This window comes from Archocentrus centrarchus, unplaced genomic scaffold, assembly GCF_007364275.1.
Source record: "Archocentrus centrarchus isolate MPI-CPG fArcCen1 unplaced genomic scaffold, fArcCen1 scaffold_68_ctg1, whole genome shotgun sequence".
Classification (NCBI taxonomy): Eukaryota; Metazoa; Chordata; class Actinopteri; order Cichliformes; family Cichlidae; genus Archocentrus; species Archocentrus centrarchus.
The window spans coordinates 133,751-152,493 of NW_022060284.1; the positions used below are offsets into that span (position 1 = coordinate 133,751).

The 18,743-nt window shown below is 41.9% G+C and overlaps 1 protein-coding gene across 1 annotated transcript in view; it reads right to left on the bottom strand.

Moving 5' to 3' along the window:
* The window catches only part of LOC115777726 (ADAMTS-like protein 2), a 66,549-nt gene that overhangs the window by 31,616 nt on the left and 16,190 nt on the right, over positions 1-18,743 (bottom strand). Inside the window, 8 exon segments of the mRNA XM_030725689.1 lie at positions 168-468; positions 4,535-4,710; positions 4,815-4,895; positions 5,539-5,662; positions 7,903-8,048; positions 9,748-9,850; positions 10,111-10,186; positions 12,276-12,418. Coding sequence (XP_030581549.1) covers positions 168-468; positions 4,535-4,710; positions 4,815-4,895; positions 5,539-5,662; positions 7,903-8,048; positions 9,748-9,850; positions 10,111-10,186; positions 12,276-12,418 — 1,150 coding nt within the window.

Here is an 18,743-nt window from a genome sequence, read left to right on the forward strand (position 1 = left end):
ATATGCCCTTGTTTTCATTCCTAAGTGAGCTACACTTCTAGAGGTATAAAAGTAATTTTGCTATACTAGAAATATGCAAATAAATGCATTCTGTTCTACTGTATTACATGAATCAAGGTAGTAGTTTTATATAACTTTCAAGATATGATTAAAAAAGTAATCTCTACTTATAAACTTTGGGGCAGCTGCTCCATCTTCACAGTCACTGGTCGCTGTCTCCTCATACACCTCATTGGTCTCTTTGCCCTTCTGCCCATTTGCACCTACTGTCTCCACCTGGCCCCCTGGAGCCACCTGGTCACAGATGGTGCCATTGGGGGGCAGCAGATCACCCGTTTCTACAGACACCTCACCAGCTGAGGTGTCTGATCCGGTGTAGACAGGAGGCGGAGGAACAGGTGGCAGGGAGTCTCGGAGGACAGTGTACTCATAGGTGATGTACGGTGTGCGACCATTTTGGTTCCACACCTGTCAGAAGAGGAGAGTGAATCCAGGATGTTTATGGCATCTTTAGACCAGTAAGAATGAAAAACAAAAACCATAATCAGACCAACTCAAGGTGATTTCAAATAAAGACTCAAACTTTCAGTAACAAGATGTTCAGGTCTATTCAAGTTTATTTATATTCAGCCAAATCACAACTACAGTTGCCTCAAGGCTGAAAGTATTGGCAGTCTCCCCTACTATGAAAACACTGCCTAATTAGCCATCAGTCTGAATCAGCATGACCTTTAACCCAGAGCTAACCCTAACCCTCTGTCTAACCCTCCAATCTCATTGTACACATTCTGTGACCTTTATGACAATAAAGGCATTCTATTCTTTTTTTATTCAATTACATTTGGGGGATTCTTATTATACATAAAAAGAGGCCATAACAACAACAACAGCTAGACCAAAGTTCCTATAAAGGCTTTTAGAGAACCTTTGTTAAATATAAGAGTGTAATGAGTTAATTTGAGACATATACAGTTATGCAAAAAAGAATGTTTTCATACGACTCGCTGCAGTCCTGTGAAGTCGTACACCCACAATTCAAAAGTGTGTGGAACCACCTTAAACAGCAACAACGCGAAGTAATAATTTTCTGTATGATTTTAAAAGTTTCTCACTTTGTTGTGGAGGAATTTTGGCCCACTCTTCTTTACAATGTTGCTTCAGCTCATTGAGGTTTGTCTGTGTTTGTTTATGCAGAGCTCTCTGAAAACTGCTGATTGGTCTCTGGGTCATACCTGGAGAATCAGCTCTCATCACCTGTGACGATCCTCCACATGAATTGGAGCCACACGAATAGCTCAATTTGTTGCAAAAATTCATATTTGTTCTCTGTACTAGGGTTTAATATTTTTCCCGAAAATGACATGAATCAAATCCCGGGAAATGACGAGCCATTTCCCGGGAATCCCGGGAAAAAGTTTATTTATTTTTTTATTTTAATTAGGCCTTCTGTAGCCTGTGTCGGCCTTAACCTATTCTGATATTGTAGAGGTAGCTTTCCAGCTATGTCCTGTTATGCCCAGTAGGGGGTAACGTCGGCTTGATTAACGCAATAAAACCTACATCTCGGCATTCGAGTGCTCGAGCTATGCGGTGTTGTATCGTTCCTCAACGCTCCCTTAACAAATATAATTCGAATATTCCTCCATTGTACATGGAATTATACCAAGCTATTTTACAACTGCTGGTGCAAAACAATACGGTTCATCTCCACAGCACTGATAAAGGCTCAGCCACGCTGTCGTGGCGACATCTGTTGCGCTATATCTCCACCAGTGGAACGCTGTAATAGTCATTGAAAAGTTAACTACCGTACTACACTATAATATGGCATAACACCTTGAGTAATGCACTACGACTTGGTCATTGCCATTCTGGCAACAGCAAATTTATAACACCGTGTCTGAGGGTTAAAGTAGGTTCGCTGTGAATCGTCTATTGAAAAACTGGCCAATCATTATAGCCTAAAAAATATACATTTTACTCAACTCCATTTTAAAAGCGAAATATGTTAAAGCAATCTATTTCATGATCATTTCTTCACACATTAGGCCCGTATCCTAATTCATGATTGTTAGTAAGCGGCTGCAAACGAGGAAAAGAAACACTCGAAGTTAAACAGATATTTCTTTATTGTTCAGGGCAGGCATATTTTATAGGCTATATAATGCAATATAACAATATATAATAATATGAAATTATATAATACAAAATACCTTAGGGTAAACACATTGCCTACGATTTCAACAAATTAAAGAGGAAAAAAGTACAACTGTGTAATACCTCTATTAAAACGCTTGAGATGAAGGCTGAAGCCTTAAACGGAGGCTGAACGTGCCTGAAATGAAGAGTAATGCTTTTCGCATTAAACGAACCCTTCTCTCAATATTTCCTTTAAATTTAACATTCTGAAGCTTTCTTTTCTTTCTGAAAGTCAAATCGACGCGCGCGACTTTTTTCCCGGTTTCCCGTCTAACGTTTCCCGGGAAACGGGAAATTGTTCTGATCGCATTTCCCGGGAATCCCGGATCCCGGGATTAAACCCTACTCTGTACATATTTGCACTTTCCAAGGTGAAAGTGCATAAGACTACATACATCAGGAATGATTTTGTTTTCTTATGGGTGTTATTTTGTTATTTGTTTTCTTATGGTTCTTACGTATTTGGACCCCAGGCTACTGTGAGCAAAGTGGTTAACTTAAAGTGGTGAAGATACTACACAAACACAGTGACACAAAATGCAACTGCTAGACTCTTAACTCGTTCTGGCAAACGAACACACATTACTCCTATTCTGTTCTCTTTACATTGGCTTCTGGTTACTTTTAGAATTCAATTTAAAATCCTTCTGTTTACATCTAGAGCTTTAAATGGACAAGCCCCTGACTATTTATCTCAGTTACTAGTTAAATACATTCCTACACGCTGTCTTCGATCAGAAGATCAAAATCTCTTAGTTCATTCACACACAAGTTTAAGGACTAGAAGAGACAGATCTTTTCAAGCTATAGCCCCCAAGCTCTGAAACTTACCCCTTGAGCTCCGCCTAGCTGACTCTGTCATTTCTTTTAAAAAAAACAGTTGAAAACTTTTTTGTTCAACCAAGCTTTTCGTTAATTACTCTCATTTTATTCTCTTTTTAATCTGTTGTTTTATTGCTGTTTCTTTTTTTATGCAAAGGTGTAATTAATTTTTTTAATTGATTAATTGTTTTGTACAATATTTTGTGACTTTTTTTGTCTGTGAAAGGCACTTTATAAATAAACTTTACCTTACCTTACTACACTATTACTACAGTATTAATACACTAATACTTTACTTTTTTCTCTTCAGCTCTCAGCGGAGACGGTCGCACTTTTCTTCTCTCCCCAGCCCTTCCTTTTTACCCTGCTTTGCTGCTTTAGAAGTGGAATTTATAATTATGGATCTGGTCAGCTGGTCTCTCAACACAATTGTTTTTGATCAAATTTTCACCATGAAGAGATTGGGGGAAGGAGAACCCTATTCCCTCTTATTGACATTCCAGCTGGCTACATTATGGATTCCTGTGTGATGTGGAAGATGACGTGCCTGGCCTGGTCGATGGAGGACATATACATTTGGATTATTGACACTGGGATTTCTCCAAATTGGACCTGGAGATACCTGGCTTGTCGTTACAGTTTGGGAAATCTAGGCAGCTGTTTGGCCTTTGTAAGGCTGCTTATGACAGGAATGCAGGAAGAAGGTACAGACTCAACTCAGACTCAGTATATCTGGAGCTGATTCGGAGGGGTAAGATCTTGGAGATGTATGTATCTGTTTCTGCACGGCGAAGGAACGAAACAAGAAGATTCAGATAATTGGATTTTTTTTCGCCACAGAGAGGTGCCAGTAAGACTGAAGGCTGTCAACAAATCAGTACAGTCTGTACCAAAACAAGTCGTAGAATCAGGAATTTGGCTCCCTGGCGTTCTTGGACTGCCGCCTATCAAATTGTCTCCTGGATGTTTGTAAACAGATGCTCTACGCCCCCGCCGTCCTGTCTTCTTCTGACCTGTGTTGGACTGATCTCCCTGACCTAGCTGCTGATGAACTCTACATCTTATCAGAACTGTTAGCTGAGGAGGGGAGCCTGAGTCAGCCCCACGGTAGCCCGACCACCCCCTCTCACCTCCACTGGCTCCTTTCCATCCCTGCCCCTCCCCACCTAGTACTCCATGCTATATGTTTCTGCACTATCACAGAGGTTTTTGTAACCTTATACTGTGTATGTATACAAAGTATGAGATAATTTTTTTCCTTACTCATCCCTATATGTTTTCACTATTGTTTGTGTCTTTTTAATGGCAGCGCCTCCAGAAGGGGGGCAGCATGGCCACAGTTCACCTATCTCCCCATGTTTGTTCTGTTTGTCTTCTTGGAAGGTGTTCTGTTAACTGTAATTTCCCCATTGTGGGATCAATAAAGTATCATCATCATCATACTACAGTGCTATTGGGCAGTTAAATCGTGGAATTCAAGAGAAATGGGAAAATGGAGGAAGGTTACATGTACCAGAATATTGATAGGCTGGTCAATGGGGCCTTTGGCAACAATGTATTCGATCCCAGTCTCATACACGTCCATAGGTCGGCGGTATTTGAAGACAGTTCCTGCTGCATGGAAATTCTGAGGACTGTCCACCTTGTAGGCACCATTAAAAAAGAAGTTTCCTGCTTGGTCAGTCACAGCTGGAGAAAAAAATAAATGGAACTTTAAAAGAGTTCATTGTTTTTGTTTTACACACTATTGTAATATGTATGTGTGAGAAAAAGAGAAACAAAGGTGTACGTACCAAGAACATCAGCCGATTTTTTCCTCTCAATGATCTGTATGTCCCAGGAGCCTTCAGGGATTTGAGTTATAAGAGTATAACCTAGATGACAGCAAAGTGAAGGACAACAGCAATGCAGCATGCTTTTATCATTTTCTTTTTCTTTATTTATTTATTTGCCCAACAATAATCATAGATCATTCAGTTTTTCATTAAAATATCTGCTTGTATGATAGAGAAAGTCCTAGTTGTTTTAGCTCATATTACATAGTAATGATAGTTTGTGAACATGCATCGGGTAATTGAACTAAGGCTACGTTCACACTGCAGCCTGAAGTGACCCAATTCCGATTTTCTGTGAAATCCGATTTTTTTTGCGTGGTCGTTCACATTTCCAAATATATGCGACTTGGATGTGATCTGTGTGTGAACAGCAGACGAACCTGAAAGTGTCCCACATGCGCAGTAGAGGACGCGATAACATGTAGCGAGCGCGCTCAATGTTTGCGGAAGTCACACGTTTTCCTTCCTGCATCCGTGTAACGGGACGCAGAATAGTAATTTGTCGAGTATCAATGACGTGCAGGTCAGATAAATGCGACCTGGCCAAACACACACAGGTCGCATTTGAAAAAAATCAGATCTGTGTTGTTCAGACTGGCTCGGATACAGGTCGCATGATGGCGAAAAAAAAATCGGATTTGGGTCACTTCAGGCTGCAGTGTGAACGTAGCCTTAGGTTTACCCAGACTTGAAGCTCCTCGACGGAAGTTTCCCGTAACTCTGCTGCAGCTGCTGCCATCCCCCTTACAGACTCCACACTTATCCAAGGTGTTGGAGGAGAACAGTACCCCATCACATCCAATTGGCTGAGCAGCAAGGCAGGAAGTGGAAGTATAGCAGATAAGTAAATTATACAATTCATAAAATAATAAATAATTGTCATAATGCCATGCCATAATAAGAGAAACATTTTGGAAGGTGATCAAAAAAGATTTACTGTGCATTTGCACATATTCTTCTTCCTCATTTCATGTTTATCATCTACACATTGTAACTTGGGATTTTTCACTTCTTGTCTCAACCTTAAGGATAAAAGACATAGTTCCTCATATTGCATTGGAGGTGTCTGTAGCCTCTGCAGGTACAGAAAGTAAAGCTTTAAGCAAATATTTATTGTGCTGTTTCTAGTCAATGTTTCAATGCAGTGGAAAAGCTGAACTTCTTGAAGTGTCCATTTGAAGCTGGCTTCAAAAATGTAGTCAATCCCCACAGACTCACATGATAAAATGTCTAACTTTGGCTATGAAATTAGCACAGTCTGGGACAGAAAATATTTTTGTCTAATCTCTAATTTCCTTCTTTACAAAAACTGTAAGAAAAAGATACACATTGGTGGCACCTAAAAGTAAGTAAATTTTATTTACCGTATTTTTCGGACTGTAAGGCGTACTTAAAATCCTTAGATTTTCTCAAAAATCGGCAGTGCGCCTTATAATCCGATGCGCCTTATGTTTGAATTCTTGTTGTGCTTACTGACCTTGAACCAATTTTATGTGGTACACTGTGCTCAAAAATCTGTCAAAATGTTTTAGTGCGACTTTGGTAAGGGACACTTCACAAATATCAACATTTTCCAGAGGGTACAAAGCGTACCACAGGGGGAGGGGGCTAACACCCAGCATGCTTTTCAAATAGTTAGAAAATGTCGGTGTCTGTGTAATTTGAGCGCTGCCGTCTGAGCGCCGATGGGCGAGGCATCCAAACCACTGCACCACTGCGTGGTCTGAAGCGATATTTCCTCCAGTCTGGCAGATCAGTTCAAAGGCCTCATTGAATTCTCTAAAATAGTCCATCATCGATTCACAAAATGACTCTATTGATGATATTAGACAGGAACAAGCTGCGAGTGCGGCGCAGCAGGTGTGGAAAGCAGCCAAAGCTGCCGGAGATAAATTCAGCAAGAAGTGGAAGCATTGTTCCAAAAATAGAAACCATACGCAGTAAACCACAGAAAACGATGATGGATTTTATTCTACATGTTCCTGACCTATTTTCATCTATGCTGGCCTGTATATTTGTTCATAATCTGGCGATCGGCGGCCGGCACTGTTGCCAACCTTTGTGTAACAAAACCCGCTGTTGGCTGTTTCAAAAGTTGCTAAAGGACAAATCGAGGTCCGGGGGTGTGTGTCCTGTCCTCCTCGATGCCAAAGAGAGGTCCGAGCGATGACACAGCATACGAGCAGTATGAGCGCTGCATGTACACAAAACACGGTGACAACGGAGTTTTTGGGTTTCCGGTGTTGTGTCGAAAAGGGATTTCCTTTTTTTTTAATGTTTTTTTCTTTGCTTATATCAGTAAACATACTGGTGCACGGGGTTTATGAAGGGCTTATATATAAAATGAAGAAATGACTTGTTCTTACCCTCATTAAAAAAGAATATATTGCAGCGTCTGTTAAGACGCTGACGAAGATGGCGAGAGATTGCCAGCAAAAGTTGCCCTTTTATTAACAATTAAATGGTTGCTGTGTGCCGCAACCAAAACAAAACAGTAACAACAAAGAGACTGACTCGGATAATGACAGAGGGAACCCGGCATGCTTGATGCTGAAATCGCCCAACTGTTCAACTCAGACACTGAAGATGAGGAATTTGATGGATTTGTGGAAGATGAATGATTTGAAATGTCAGTGTATTTTTCTGTATTTGTTACAACTGAATAATAAGTTATTGTGTATGAGCTGAATAATGTTCGACTTACCTGACGCTTGTGTTTCGTTCTACATACGTTTTATCATGCGCCTTATAACCTGGTGCGCCTTATGTATGAAAATAGACCCGTTCATTGATAGTGCGTCTTATAATGCGGTGCGCCTCATGGTCCGCAAAATACGGTATATAGCACCTTTCACAGATAAAATCACAAAGTGCTTTACAATGTGCAAGTCTAAGTTATTGCAGAGTACAGGAAACAAGTAATATGATCGTGGATACCTACATTTTTCATATATTGCCAATCTACAGATATGTTTTGCAGCGTGGCTTGGCAGGAAACACAACTAATCTTGTCTTACATTTAAGAAAAATAAGAACCTGGACTCACCTCACACTTACCGTCCACGCAGACACCGTGGTAGCTGCTGTACTTGCAGGACGTGCCATCTCGTGCTGTCACCATCAGCTGCCTCTGTCCATCAGTGGTGGTGCAGTGGAGATCACAGGGGTTGCTGGAGATATGAACGTAGTCATCTGGATACAAAAGGAAGTTTTCATTATTTTATACCCACCAACATTCACAAAGTCAAACTGCATATTCCTAACCAATTCTGTCAATGGTGAGACAATTATTCTTCAACTACAACTATTATTTTCTCTACTCTTGTACTCACATTGCATCACACTGTTACAAATTCAACTTGCTATTTCAATTATAGCTTTATTTTAACCTCGTATATGTGCTATGAGTACTCAAAGAAACATCATCTCTCATTCATAGCTATGGATTTGCCACATGATGAATCCAATGAAGTCCAATATTTTAACTCCTTTTTGCTTTCTGGAGCTTGAAAAAGGCGACTGGACTTCTTTTTGTTTCTTGAAGACGTTCCTCCTCTCATCCGAAAGGCTTCTTCAATTCTCAAACCAAATGGTGGAGAGACCCAGGTATTTAAACCCCTGTGTGCGTAGTCCCCTGGAGGTGGTTATACCCTCTATTGTTCATGTGCATAAACACATGTGCCAAGGTGTGAAAGGAGGCGTGGGTGATTTCAATCAGTGGTTTCAGTTGAAACCAATTTAGGACTTCGCTCCATTGTTTCATGTGGCCTACTGAGGTCACTGGAACAAAGGTGTGAATGGGGGTTGAGACATCTGGGAAGAAGCTCAGGACAGCACTGTAAGCGGGGGAAAGTTGGTGACGTTCAATGATGGTTGTTCACAGTGGACATAGATGGCTTCTTTTACTCCTCTTTCAAACCATCTGTTTTCCCTGTCCAAAATGTGAAAATTGGCATTCTCAAAAGAGTGCTCTTTCTCCTTCAGATGCAGATGTACTGCTGAGTCTTGTCCTGTCGAGGTGGCGCTTCTATGTTGTGCCATTCGTTTGTGAAGAGGCTGTTTGGTTTCTCCAATGTAGAGGTCCAAGCACTCTTCACTGCACTGAACAGCATACACTACATTGCTGATCTTGTGTTTGGGGGGTTTGGCCTTCGGATGAACCAGTTTTTGCCTTAGGGTGTGACTTGGTTTGAAGTATGTAAGTAAGTTTGAAGATGTCATGCTTGGTCATTTTTAAGTTTCAGAAAGGAGAATTATCTAGACTATGCTCACTGTGGTACTCATTGTCATCACAAGTCAAATCTGCTCCTTGCTCATCACATTCAGTTTCAAAACACTGAGACAACAACTGTGAAATTGCTCATTTGAGGCTTTAGAGCGTGACTAAACTAATGAGTAATGTCACTGTAGCTACGCACTTTTTTTTCTATTGGTCCCACCTTATCTAATTGAACTGAATTGGATCTCTTGACCATGCTAGTGCTGTCAGTTCCTTTGGGAGTATCTTCAGTAGAACTGTATAACAAATAATATGGCTTGCAGTGTGGTTAATAAAAGGCCAAGATGCGCTGCAGTTTTGATGAAATTCTGATTTTATTTGTATGCTTTTTAGCATTAATTATTTCTATGTCTGTGTGATGCTCCCAAAAATCTATAAATACACTAAACAAGACAGTGTTAACTAAGCACTTGACCCTCTCATCTGCTATCAGTAGGTTATAATCACAGACTATGTCCATCTTTCATGGACAGTTTAAAACCACTGTAACAGAAGGCATATAAACCTTGTTATTTTGGTTTGTGTTGGAGCCTAGCAGGTCATAGAGAAGAGTTCTTTCATCGCTGCTCTATTCAAAGAGAGGCTGTCAAGGTGTCTTATGGGTGTTATTACCAGGATAGAGAGGTTTCCACTGATAGTTCCTCCCATTATAAAGCTGAGAGTTAAAAGACCAACACTGCTCCTCTCTAAAGCTCCTCCCAGTGGCAGGACATTCCTGCAGAGCAGAGACACAACATGGAACATTTAAAGAGGTGTGTTTCACACATTAATATGTGGTTTTACAGTATGTTACACAAATAAATTCTTGTTAAGCCTTTATTTGTTCAGTGGTAGTTTCTGAGAGTGCACCATTGGGAACCAGCCCCAGTGTACAACTGCCATCCTGTATGGTCAGCCAGTCAAATCTGCTGTGTTTGCTGTAGTAAAGATGTGAGATAAAAATTATGAGAAATTAACTGGAAGAGTGTGACTCACTTTGGTATTGCAGAGATGATATTTCTTAGCAGTTCCTGTACAGGTCATGTTGTCCTTCCCAGCAGAAACTTTTTTTCTTTGGACCAAAAACAAACATTTGGTGAAAAAACAACATATTGAAAATAATACTGAAAATAAACCATAATGAAAGATAATGAAATACCAGGTTTGTTTATGTCTGTAAGCTAAGCATAAAACAGTTCACTCCAAACCTACGATTCTAACCTGAAAGACAATATAGTAAATAGCTTTGAAACTGTTGCCTGTCAAGCCCCACTCAGTCTGTACCTATATATGTTTTTTTGTTGTTGCAGTGCATACACTTCATTAGGTACTGCTGGAGAATATATTTTGGTCTATATTGTGTTGATAGCATCATGTATTTGCTGCATATTTGTTCGCTGCACATCCATGATGCAAATCTCCCATTCCACCACATCCTGAAAGTGCTCTATTGGATTGGGATCTGGTGACCATGGAGCTAAGTATAGATCAGTATAGTTAACTCACTGCCATGTTCAAGAAGCCAGTTTGAGATGATTTGAGCTTTGAGACTTGGTGCATTATCCTGATGGAAGATGGGTACACTGTAGCCATAAAGGGACAGACATGGTCAGCAGCAATACTCAGTTAAGCTGTGGCATTTAAATGATGCACGGTTGGTACTGGGGGCTCCAAGCATCCATCCATCCATTCTGGAGCCTATCCCAGGTGACATAGGGTGTGGCAAGAAAATATCCCCCACAGCTATCACCATCACAGTGGCAGTGGCGCAGTGGGAAGGCGTTTGCCTTGCAGCCCGAGGGTTGCCAGTTAGAGCCCCTGTCCCTGCACTGTGTTGTCTCCTTGGGCAAGACACTTAAACTACATTGCCTAATGGTAGCGCCGGTCTCTGGCTGCAGATGCTCGTGGATGAGTGATCTGGAACAATCATTTTGTTGTGTGCCTTGTGCTGATACAAGGCAGAATGGATCCACGCTTTCACCTTTTTTATGCCAAATAATGGCCCAACCAACTGAATGCCACGGCAGAAATTAAGTCTGATTAGACCAGGCAACGTTTCCTCAGTTTCCTGTTCTAAGCTGACAAAAATCATGTATACCTACATTTTAATGTGTGAGTGTTGAGTTAGAACATGCACAACCTGCACGTATTATTATTATTATTAATGTTTCTGCATCTCCTGTTACTGTCAGTAAAACCTGTGGGTCTAAAAATAAATACATGCTGTGTATAATAGACAGTCTTCAAGGGCAAATCTGGGCTGGAATTATTTAGCAGATATAACTACTCAATGTGTCATTAAATATCATAGATGCTTTAAAACATAATAATATCAAGCAAGTTAATTTGCCATGTGCCCTTACATAAAATAAATAATAAATAAATAAATAAATAATGTCACCCCAGGATTTGGCCTGTACGCTAACCACAATAATTTTTTTTCCTTCTCATTTTTGTAATGTGTTCATGCTGCAGATACCAATAAAGTTATCTTCAGCATCAAGCCATATAGCAGAAACAGAGTGACTTTTTATGTGGCACGTAATTTCCAATGCACTGTTTCAAACAGCTAGACAAAAGTGTGATTATGTGCAGCTAAAGGTCTCCTTACGTCTGCTATCTAAAGTTTCAGTTACTAAATTTTCCATGAAGAAAAAAATGTTAATGTGTGATAAACTTCACTCAGAAATGCAGAAATATGCAAGAAAGAGAGAACAGGAACAGCAGACTGTTGAGAAAAAAAGAGAAATTTAAAGCTTATATGTGATATCCCAACATTTTAGACATTCACTTTTCACATTCCACCTTGCTTTATAATGGCTTTGTACTGAAAAGCAGCCATGTTAACATTTGCCTTTATATCATAGATTTGTTTACATTCACAATGAGCATTAAACCATCAGCAGAGGTCAGCTCATGACAGCCTGTCCACAACGAAAAATCAACCGGAGCTCACATAAGAAAAATTTGGAAGTTGATTAGAGGCAAATAACATTTTCCTACTGCAGTGATCTTAAATGACACTTTAACCACTGACTGCATGTAAAATACCAAAACATGGCCAGTATCGAACAGGGATGCATTTCAATTTCTGAGATGTTTTGGCTTTTCTTCTGAGAATCTGCCCATCATCACCAGGCCTCTTGTGCACACTGACTGACCGCTGTTTGAGGCAGTGCCGTTCCTGTGACATCACTCCTCCTCCACAGGTACGAGTGCAGGCTGTCCATTTGGCCCATTCTCCCCACCAGTATGTGGTCACCTCAAGTGCCTCCTCCAAACTGTTTGAGGCCACGCTGTCCTCCTACACACATACACAGACACTGCAAAATCAGCCATATGTTGCATCATGTAAATACTAATAAAGTTGCCATTTGCATTTTATTTAAAAATAAAATTATTTTGCTGTTAAGTAGCTAGCTTAGGTCTTCCTCAATGTCATTCAGCTTCCTCGCCAGTGAGCATCCTATGCATAGACTCTTAAGATGAACTGCAGCTGATGATGGCAGTCCTTGCTGTGCTCTGCAGCTTTGGTGAGACTGGTGTAGCAGTAGAAGAACCTCTTCTCTCCTGTGCTGCAGGTTCTTTTTGGAGTGGCTCTCCATCTCACAGCGGCTCTCCAGGAGAGCAAAACAAGGACTACTGTTGCCAGCTGCAGTTCACAAAAGTGGAGCTGCGGTCTACCCACAAGATGGGAGACTCACTGGAGAGGCAGCTGAATGAGAACTACAGTTTAAATATGAACTATGACAACAGTACCATGGAAACATGAGACAGGATCAGAGGTGGGAAGTAATGAAGTACAAATACTGTGCTCAAGTAGATTTTTCAGGTGTCTGTACTTTACTTGAGTATTTATTTTTCTGACAACTTTTTCCTTTACTCCCTACATTTTTACACAAATATCTGTGCTTTCTACTCCTTACATTTTCAAACAGACTTGTTACATTAGGTTTAAGAGGGAAGATTTTATTTCCGGTCACTGCGCCTTCAAACATCAAACCAATCTGAGCATAAATGTAGGAACACTAACACACATAAGGGACAATCCTACTGGCGTATCCATCCCTGGAATTTTTGGATAAAAAGAGATGAGTTAAAACCATATAATTTGTGTATCATTTACAGCGCTGTGCTCAGGGGTTAAAGTGGGCCAGACCGTGTGCTGATGTCTGTAAGTTGTGGTCGCGGTGCTTCAGCAACTTAGCTAGCGCTACAGAAGAGGAGCATAACGGCAGTAAGATGTTGCAGGTAAGTTCAAATGCAACATTTCTAAACGCTCAACAAATATCAGCAACCACACAAAGTGTCTGTAGTTTGTCACACACTGTATCTGCTAGCTAAAGTATAGCTGCTGTATTTGCAGGGAGAGTTCACTCAGAGATAGAGAAAGAGGTAAGAAAGTGAGGAGGAGAGGTTTTATTTAAAGAACTGCTCATTGAAATCTGATAAATCTGGAAATTTAAAGCTTACATTTTAAAATTAGATCTTGGATCAGTATATGATGTGAAGTTGATGTTTTTGAATATTGTGAAATGTCCTGCAAAACAATCTGAGGTACACTAACTTTGTTATTCCAAAGTTGCATGAAAAAAACTGCAGTTTTGTGCAGGATAAACAGGTTAGTTTGCTGTACTGTGGTGAGTTTACAGTAAAGCTCTGTGTTGGATAGGTGCAGAGCATCTGTGGGGTTCATGGTCAGAGTTACAGGTTACATCAGTGTAGCAGAGATTAGTTTGAATTTAAGCTGATGATGCTAAGATTCATTCAGTCAATTCCACCTTTATACCAGCTGTATGCTGACAGTATAAAGACAGTATGAACAGTATACTGTCAGTGTAGAGAGTGGAAATCAGCCAAGATAGCTCATGAAACATCTGCTTACACCTTGTTGAATTCAGTTGTGTAAATCCACACAGAGCAGTAAACCTCAGAGCACCTTATCACAGCTGCACACAAAGAAAATCTACTGGAGCTCACAATAGAAATTATTGTGTGTGATTCTTTTCCCCACACTGAGCCGCTACAACCAATCTTATGGTTCCCCCACCTGCTAAATCCCACTGTAACCCCTGACTGTGCTCATTTTCCTGTTCAGGTGAGGCAGAGTCACCTTCAACAATGTAGGTAATAGCAAATAGTGCTTTTTAAAAATTCTCTCATTCTTTTTCTCTCCTCATGTTCTACATAACAGTGTTTAAGCTGAGTGCACTCATTAGAACTAGAATTTAGACTGAAATAAAGCTTGTTTTTGCTTGTAATGTTTTATTATTACATTATTACAGTATATCACAAGGTTCATTTGAACAAAAATAGCTGGTAAAAACATCCTCCAAATAGCTACTTTTACTTTCTTACTTAGAGTAGATTTCAGAGCAGGTACTTTTACACTTTTACTTGACTAAAGAAGCTGAATCAGTACTTCAACTTTTACTAGAGTATTTTTTTTTAACACAAGTACTTGTACTTCTACTTAAGTGCAGAATGTCTGTACTTTTGCCACCTCTGGAGAGGACAGCCAGGACTGGCTGGTTAGCAGTGAGTGAACTTTCAAAGTAAAATACTTACTTGTAACACCTTTAATACCCAGAAGCAGAATGGCAAAGTATTTGTTGGTATTTATAGTGCTTCTTTCAGTCAACCCCAAACTTTTCAGCTTTTGTGACTCAAATCAGATGGCATTTACAATTTTATACATATTTTCTCTGTAACTATATACTTGATAAAACTTGATTTGAAATACAGTAAACCTCATTAACAAAACAAACAAAATTTAGTTCAGAATTACAAATCATGCCAAAATCCTGACTGTAGTCAGTTTTTACTGAGTACTTATAGAACTTCACTAAAAGAAATGCTGACCAATAAGATCCTAAACTTTCCCATATTTTGGCCATCTGCCACTAGTGCTGGCACTTGTAGTGCAATATTGACACAAGCAAAAGCAGAAAGCTGAAACAGCATTAGCAGCTGTCATAGCACTGATACTAGTGGTACAAAACAGCGTGCATCACAGTTGAGTAGAATCACGGTAAATGAATGTCAGAGTGTTTTGTGCTGAGGCTTCGGCTCGTGAAGATGTTCAGCATTTCACACATTCCCAATGTGCACTAGCAGTATTAACTGAGGCCAGTGGCTGTGTCCCTTTATTTGGACAGATTTAGTGACTGCTGGAATGTGCACTGAGCTCCTTGAAAAGGTGTGAGATGGAGCAGCTGTGAGAGAGAGCGAGAGACACTGGAAATACCAGACATGCAGCATAAGTGAGAGACAGGGACAAGAGTAGAAGGAACCGAGAAGAATCATTGATTGGTGGACTGACAGATCCGTTTGACAGTCATTCATCACAGTGCTTAGATTACTGATATTTGGTATTTCAGACCTTTATTTCTTTTTGTTTCAGCTCAGTAAGTCTTGAATATTTTACTTATTTATTTTGCCTGTTTACCCCTTCTGGTATATAAAACTGATCTCTTTGAGATCTAAATGACTTTTTTTTAAAAGAAATCAGCACATGGAGCAAAATCTTTGACATTCTGGTTTTGCTCTTAGAAAATGAAGCAATATTTCTCAGTCTAGCTATCCTATAAACATCAGTTCATAACATTTTTACACTATGCCACCTCTGACAACAAGCTTGTTCGGTGTGGCTACTAGTGACCGATAACAATGGTTCATGCACAGTGGGTCTGAGTCTAGATTAAACTTAGCATGGTGGTCATAAAAACTGTTTTTCAGTGGCTTTTATAAAAAGTTTAAACAAGACATCATGGTTTTAATTTTCTTTTGTATGTTTGTTTGTTTTCTTGGAAAGGATATTGGTAATCAGAGACCAGATCAAAAATGTCAGAGCTCATAATTAGTAGCAAAAAAAAATCTATATCGTGTTTTAAAGGTTAATTCTATATTCCTACTAGTGTAGCTTCTTTAGTTGTTCAGGAGTTGCAAAAGAAAGTTCATTCTGGGACAAAAACTTCATGCAGTGTTTCACAGGAAAATTTATTTTTAAATAAATTATTTCATATATTTAGTCTGATTAAAAGTATATATACACCATAGATGGACCTAGCTATAATAACTGCATCCATTGGATTTGGATGACGACATTTTGGGGCCTCATTCAAGAAATGTACAGGTGGTACATAGAGACACATATCTGCTAATTAGTGCTAAGTAAGTTAAGGAATTTAACCTGTCAAAATTAAAGCAAAATCATATTGGACAGTCTTTACCACACAGCAGGTCATTTGTCAGTTAATTCCAGTTTAGTGACTATAATTACAGGAGGTGATGCAGACGGCAGTCAACTACAGCTGCCTGTGTCAATCAAAGCAGCCACTTTAAATTCATCCATCCATCCATCCATTTTCTTCCGCTTATCCGGGGCCGGGTCGCGGGGGCAGAAGCCTAAGCAGAGAAGCCCAAGCTTCCCTCTCCCTAGCCACCTCCTCCAGCTCATCCGGAGGGACCCCAAGGCGTTCCCAGGCCAGCCGAGATACACAATCTCTCCAGCGTGTCCTGGGTCTACCACGGGGCCTCCTCCCGGTGGGACATGCCCGGAACACCTCACCCAGGAGGCGGCCAGGAGGCATCCTAATCAGATGCCCGAGCCACCTCAACTGGCTCCTTTCGATGTGGAGGAGCAGCGGCTCTACTCTGAGCCCCTCCCGGATGGCCGCACTCCTCACCTTATCTCTAAGGGAGAGGCCAGCCACCCTTCGAAGGAAACTCATTTCTGCCGCTTGTATTCGCGATCTTATTCTTTCGGTCACTACCCAAAGCTCGTGACCATAGGTGAGGGTAGGAACGTAGATCGACCGGTAAATCGAGAGCCTCGCTTTTACGCTAAGCTCCCTCTTCACCACGACGGACCGGTGCAGCGTCCGCATCACTGCAGAAGCAGCCCCGATCCGCCTGTCGATCTCCCGTTCCCTTCTCCCATCACTCGTGAACAAGACCCCGAGATACTTAAACTCCTCCACTTGAGGCAAGAACTCGTTCCTGAGCCGGAGATGGCACTCCACCCTTTTCCGGCTGAGGACCATGGCCTCAGACTTAGAGGTGCTGATTCTCATGCCAGCCGCTTCACACTCGGCTGCGAACCGTTCCACTGCGAGCTGGAGGCCCCCCCGTGATGAAGCCAACAGAACCGCATCATCTGCAAAAAGCAGAGATGTGACTCTGAGGCCACCAAGGAAGAAGCCTTCCGCCACCTGGCTACGCCTAGAAATTCTGTCCATAAAAATTATGAACAGAATCGGTGACAAAGGGCAGCCCTGACGGAGTCCAACACCCACAGGAAACAAATCCGACTTATTACCGGCTATACGGACCAAGCTCTCACTGTGGTTGTACAAGGACTGAATGGCCCGCAACAATGGGCCAGACACCCCATACTCCCGCAGAACCTCCCAAAGAACACCCCGAGGAACACGGTCGAATGCCTTCTCCAAGTCCACAAAGCACATGTAGACTGGTTGGGCAAACTCCCACGCACACTCGAATATCCTTGAGAGGATAAAGAGCTGGTCCAGCGTTCCACGACCAGGACGAAAACCGCATTGTTCCTCCTGAATCCGAGGTTCGACTAACGGACGCACCCTCCTTTCCAGCACCCTGGCATAGACCTTACCGGGGAGGCTGAGGAGTGTGATCCCCCGAAAGTTGGAGCACACCCTCCGGTCTCCCTTCTTAAAGATGGGGACCACCACCCCGGTCTGCCAATCCAATGGCACTGCCCCAGATCTCCACGCGATGTTGCAGAGGCGTGTCAACCAAGACAGCCCTACAACATCCAGAGCCTTCAGGAACTCAGGGCGAATCTCGTCCACCCCAGGGGCTCTGCCACCAAGGAGTTGTTTAACTACCTCAGTGACCTCACCCCCAGTGATGGTCAAGTCATCCCCCTCATCCCCAGACTCTGCTTCCACTACAGAAGGCGTGTCAGTGGGATTCAGAAGGTCCTCGAAGTATTCCTTCCACCGTCTGACTATAGCCTCAGTTGAAGTCAGCAGCACCCCCCCCGCACTATAAACAGTGTGAGTGAAGCACTGCTTTCCCCTCCTGAGTCGCCTGACGGTTTGCCAGAATCGCTTCGATGCCGTCCGAAAGTCTTTTTCCATAGCCTCACCGAACTCCTCCCACACCCGAGTTTTTGCTTTGGCCACTACCCGAGCTGCATTCCGCTTGGCCTGTCGATACCTGTCAGCTGCGTCCGGAGTCCCACAGGCTAACCAAGCCCGATAGGACTCTTTCTTCAGCTTGATGGCTCCCTTCACCTCCGGTGACCACCATCTGGTTCGGGGGTTACCACCACGACAGGCACCAACCACCTTGCAGCCACAGCTCTGAGCAGCAGCCTCAACAATGGAGGTGCGGAACATGGTCCATTCGGACTCAATGTCCTCAGCCTCCCTCGGAATGCTGTCGAAGTTCTGCCGGAGGTGGGAGTTGAAGATCTCCCGGACTGGGGCTTCTGCCAGGCGTTCCCAGCGCACCCTCACAATACGTTTAGGTGTGCCAGGTCTGTCCAGCATCTTCCCCCGCCACCTGATCCAACTCACCACCAGGTGGTGATCAGTTGACAGCTCAGCTCCTCTCTTCACCCGAGTGTCCAGAACATACGGCCG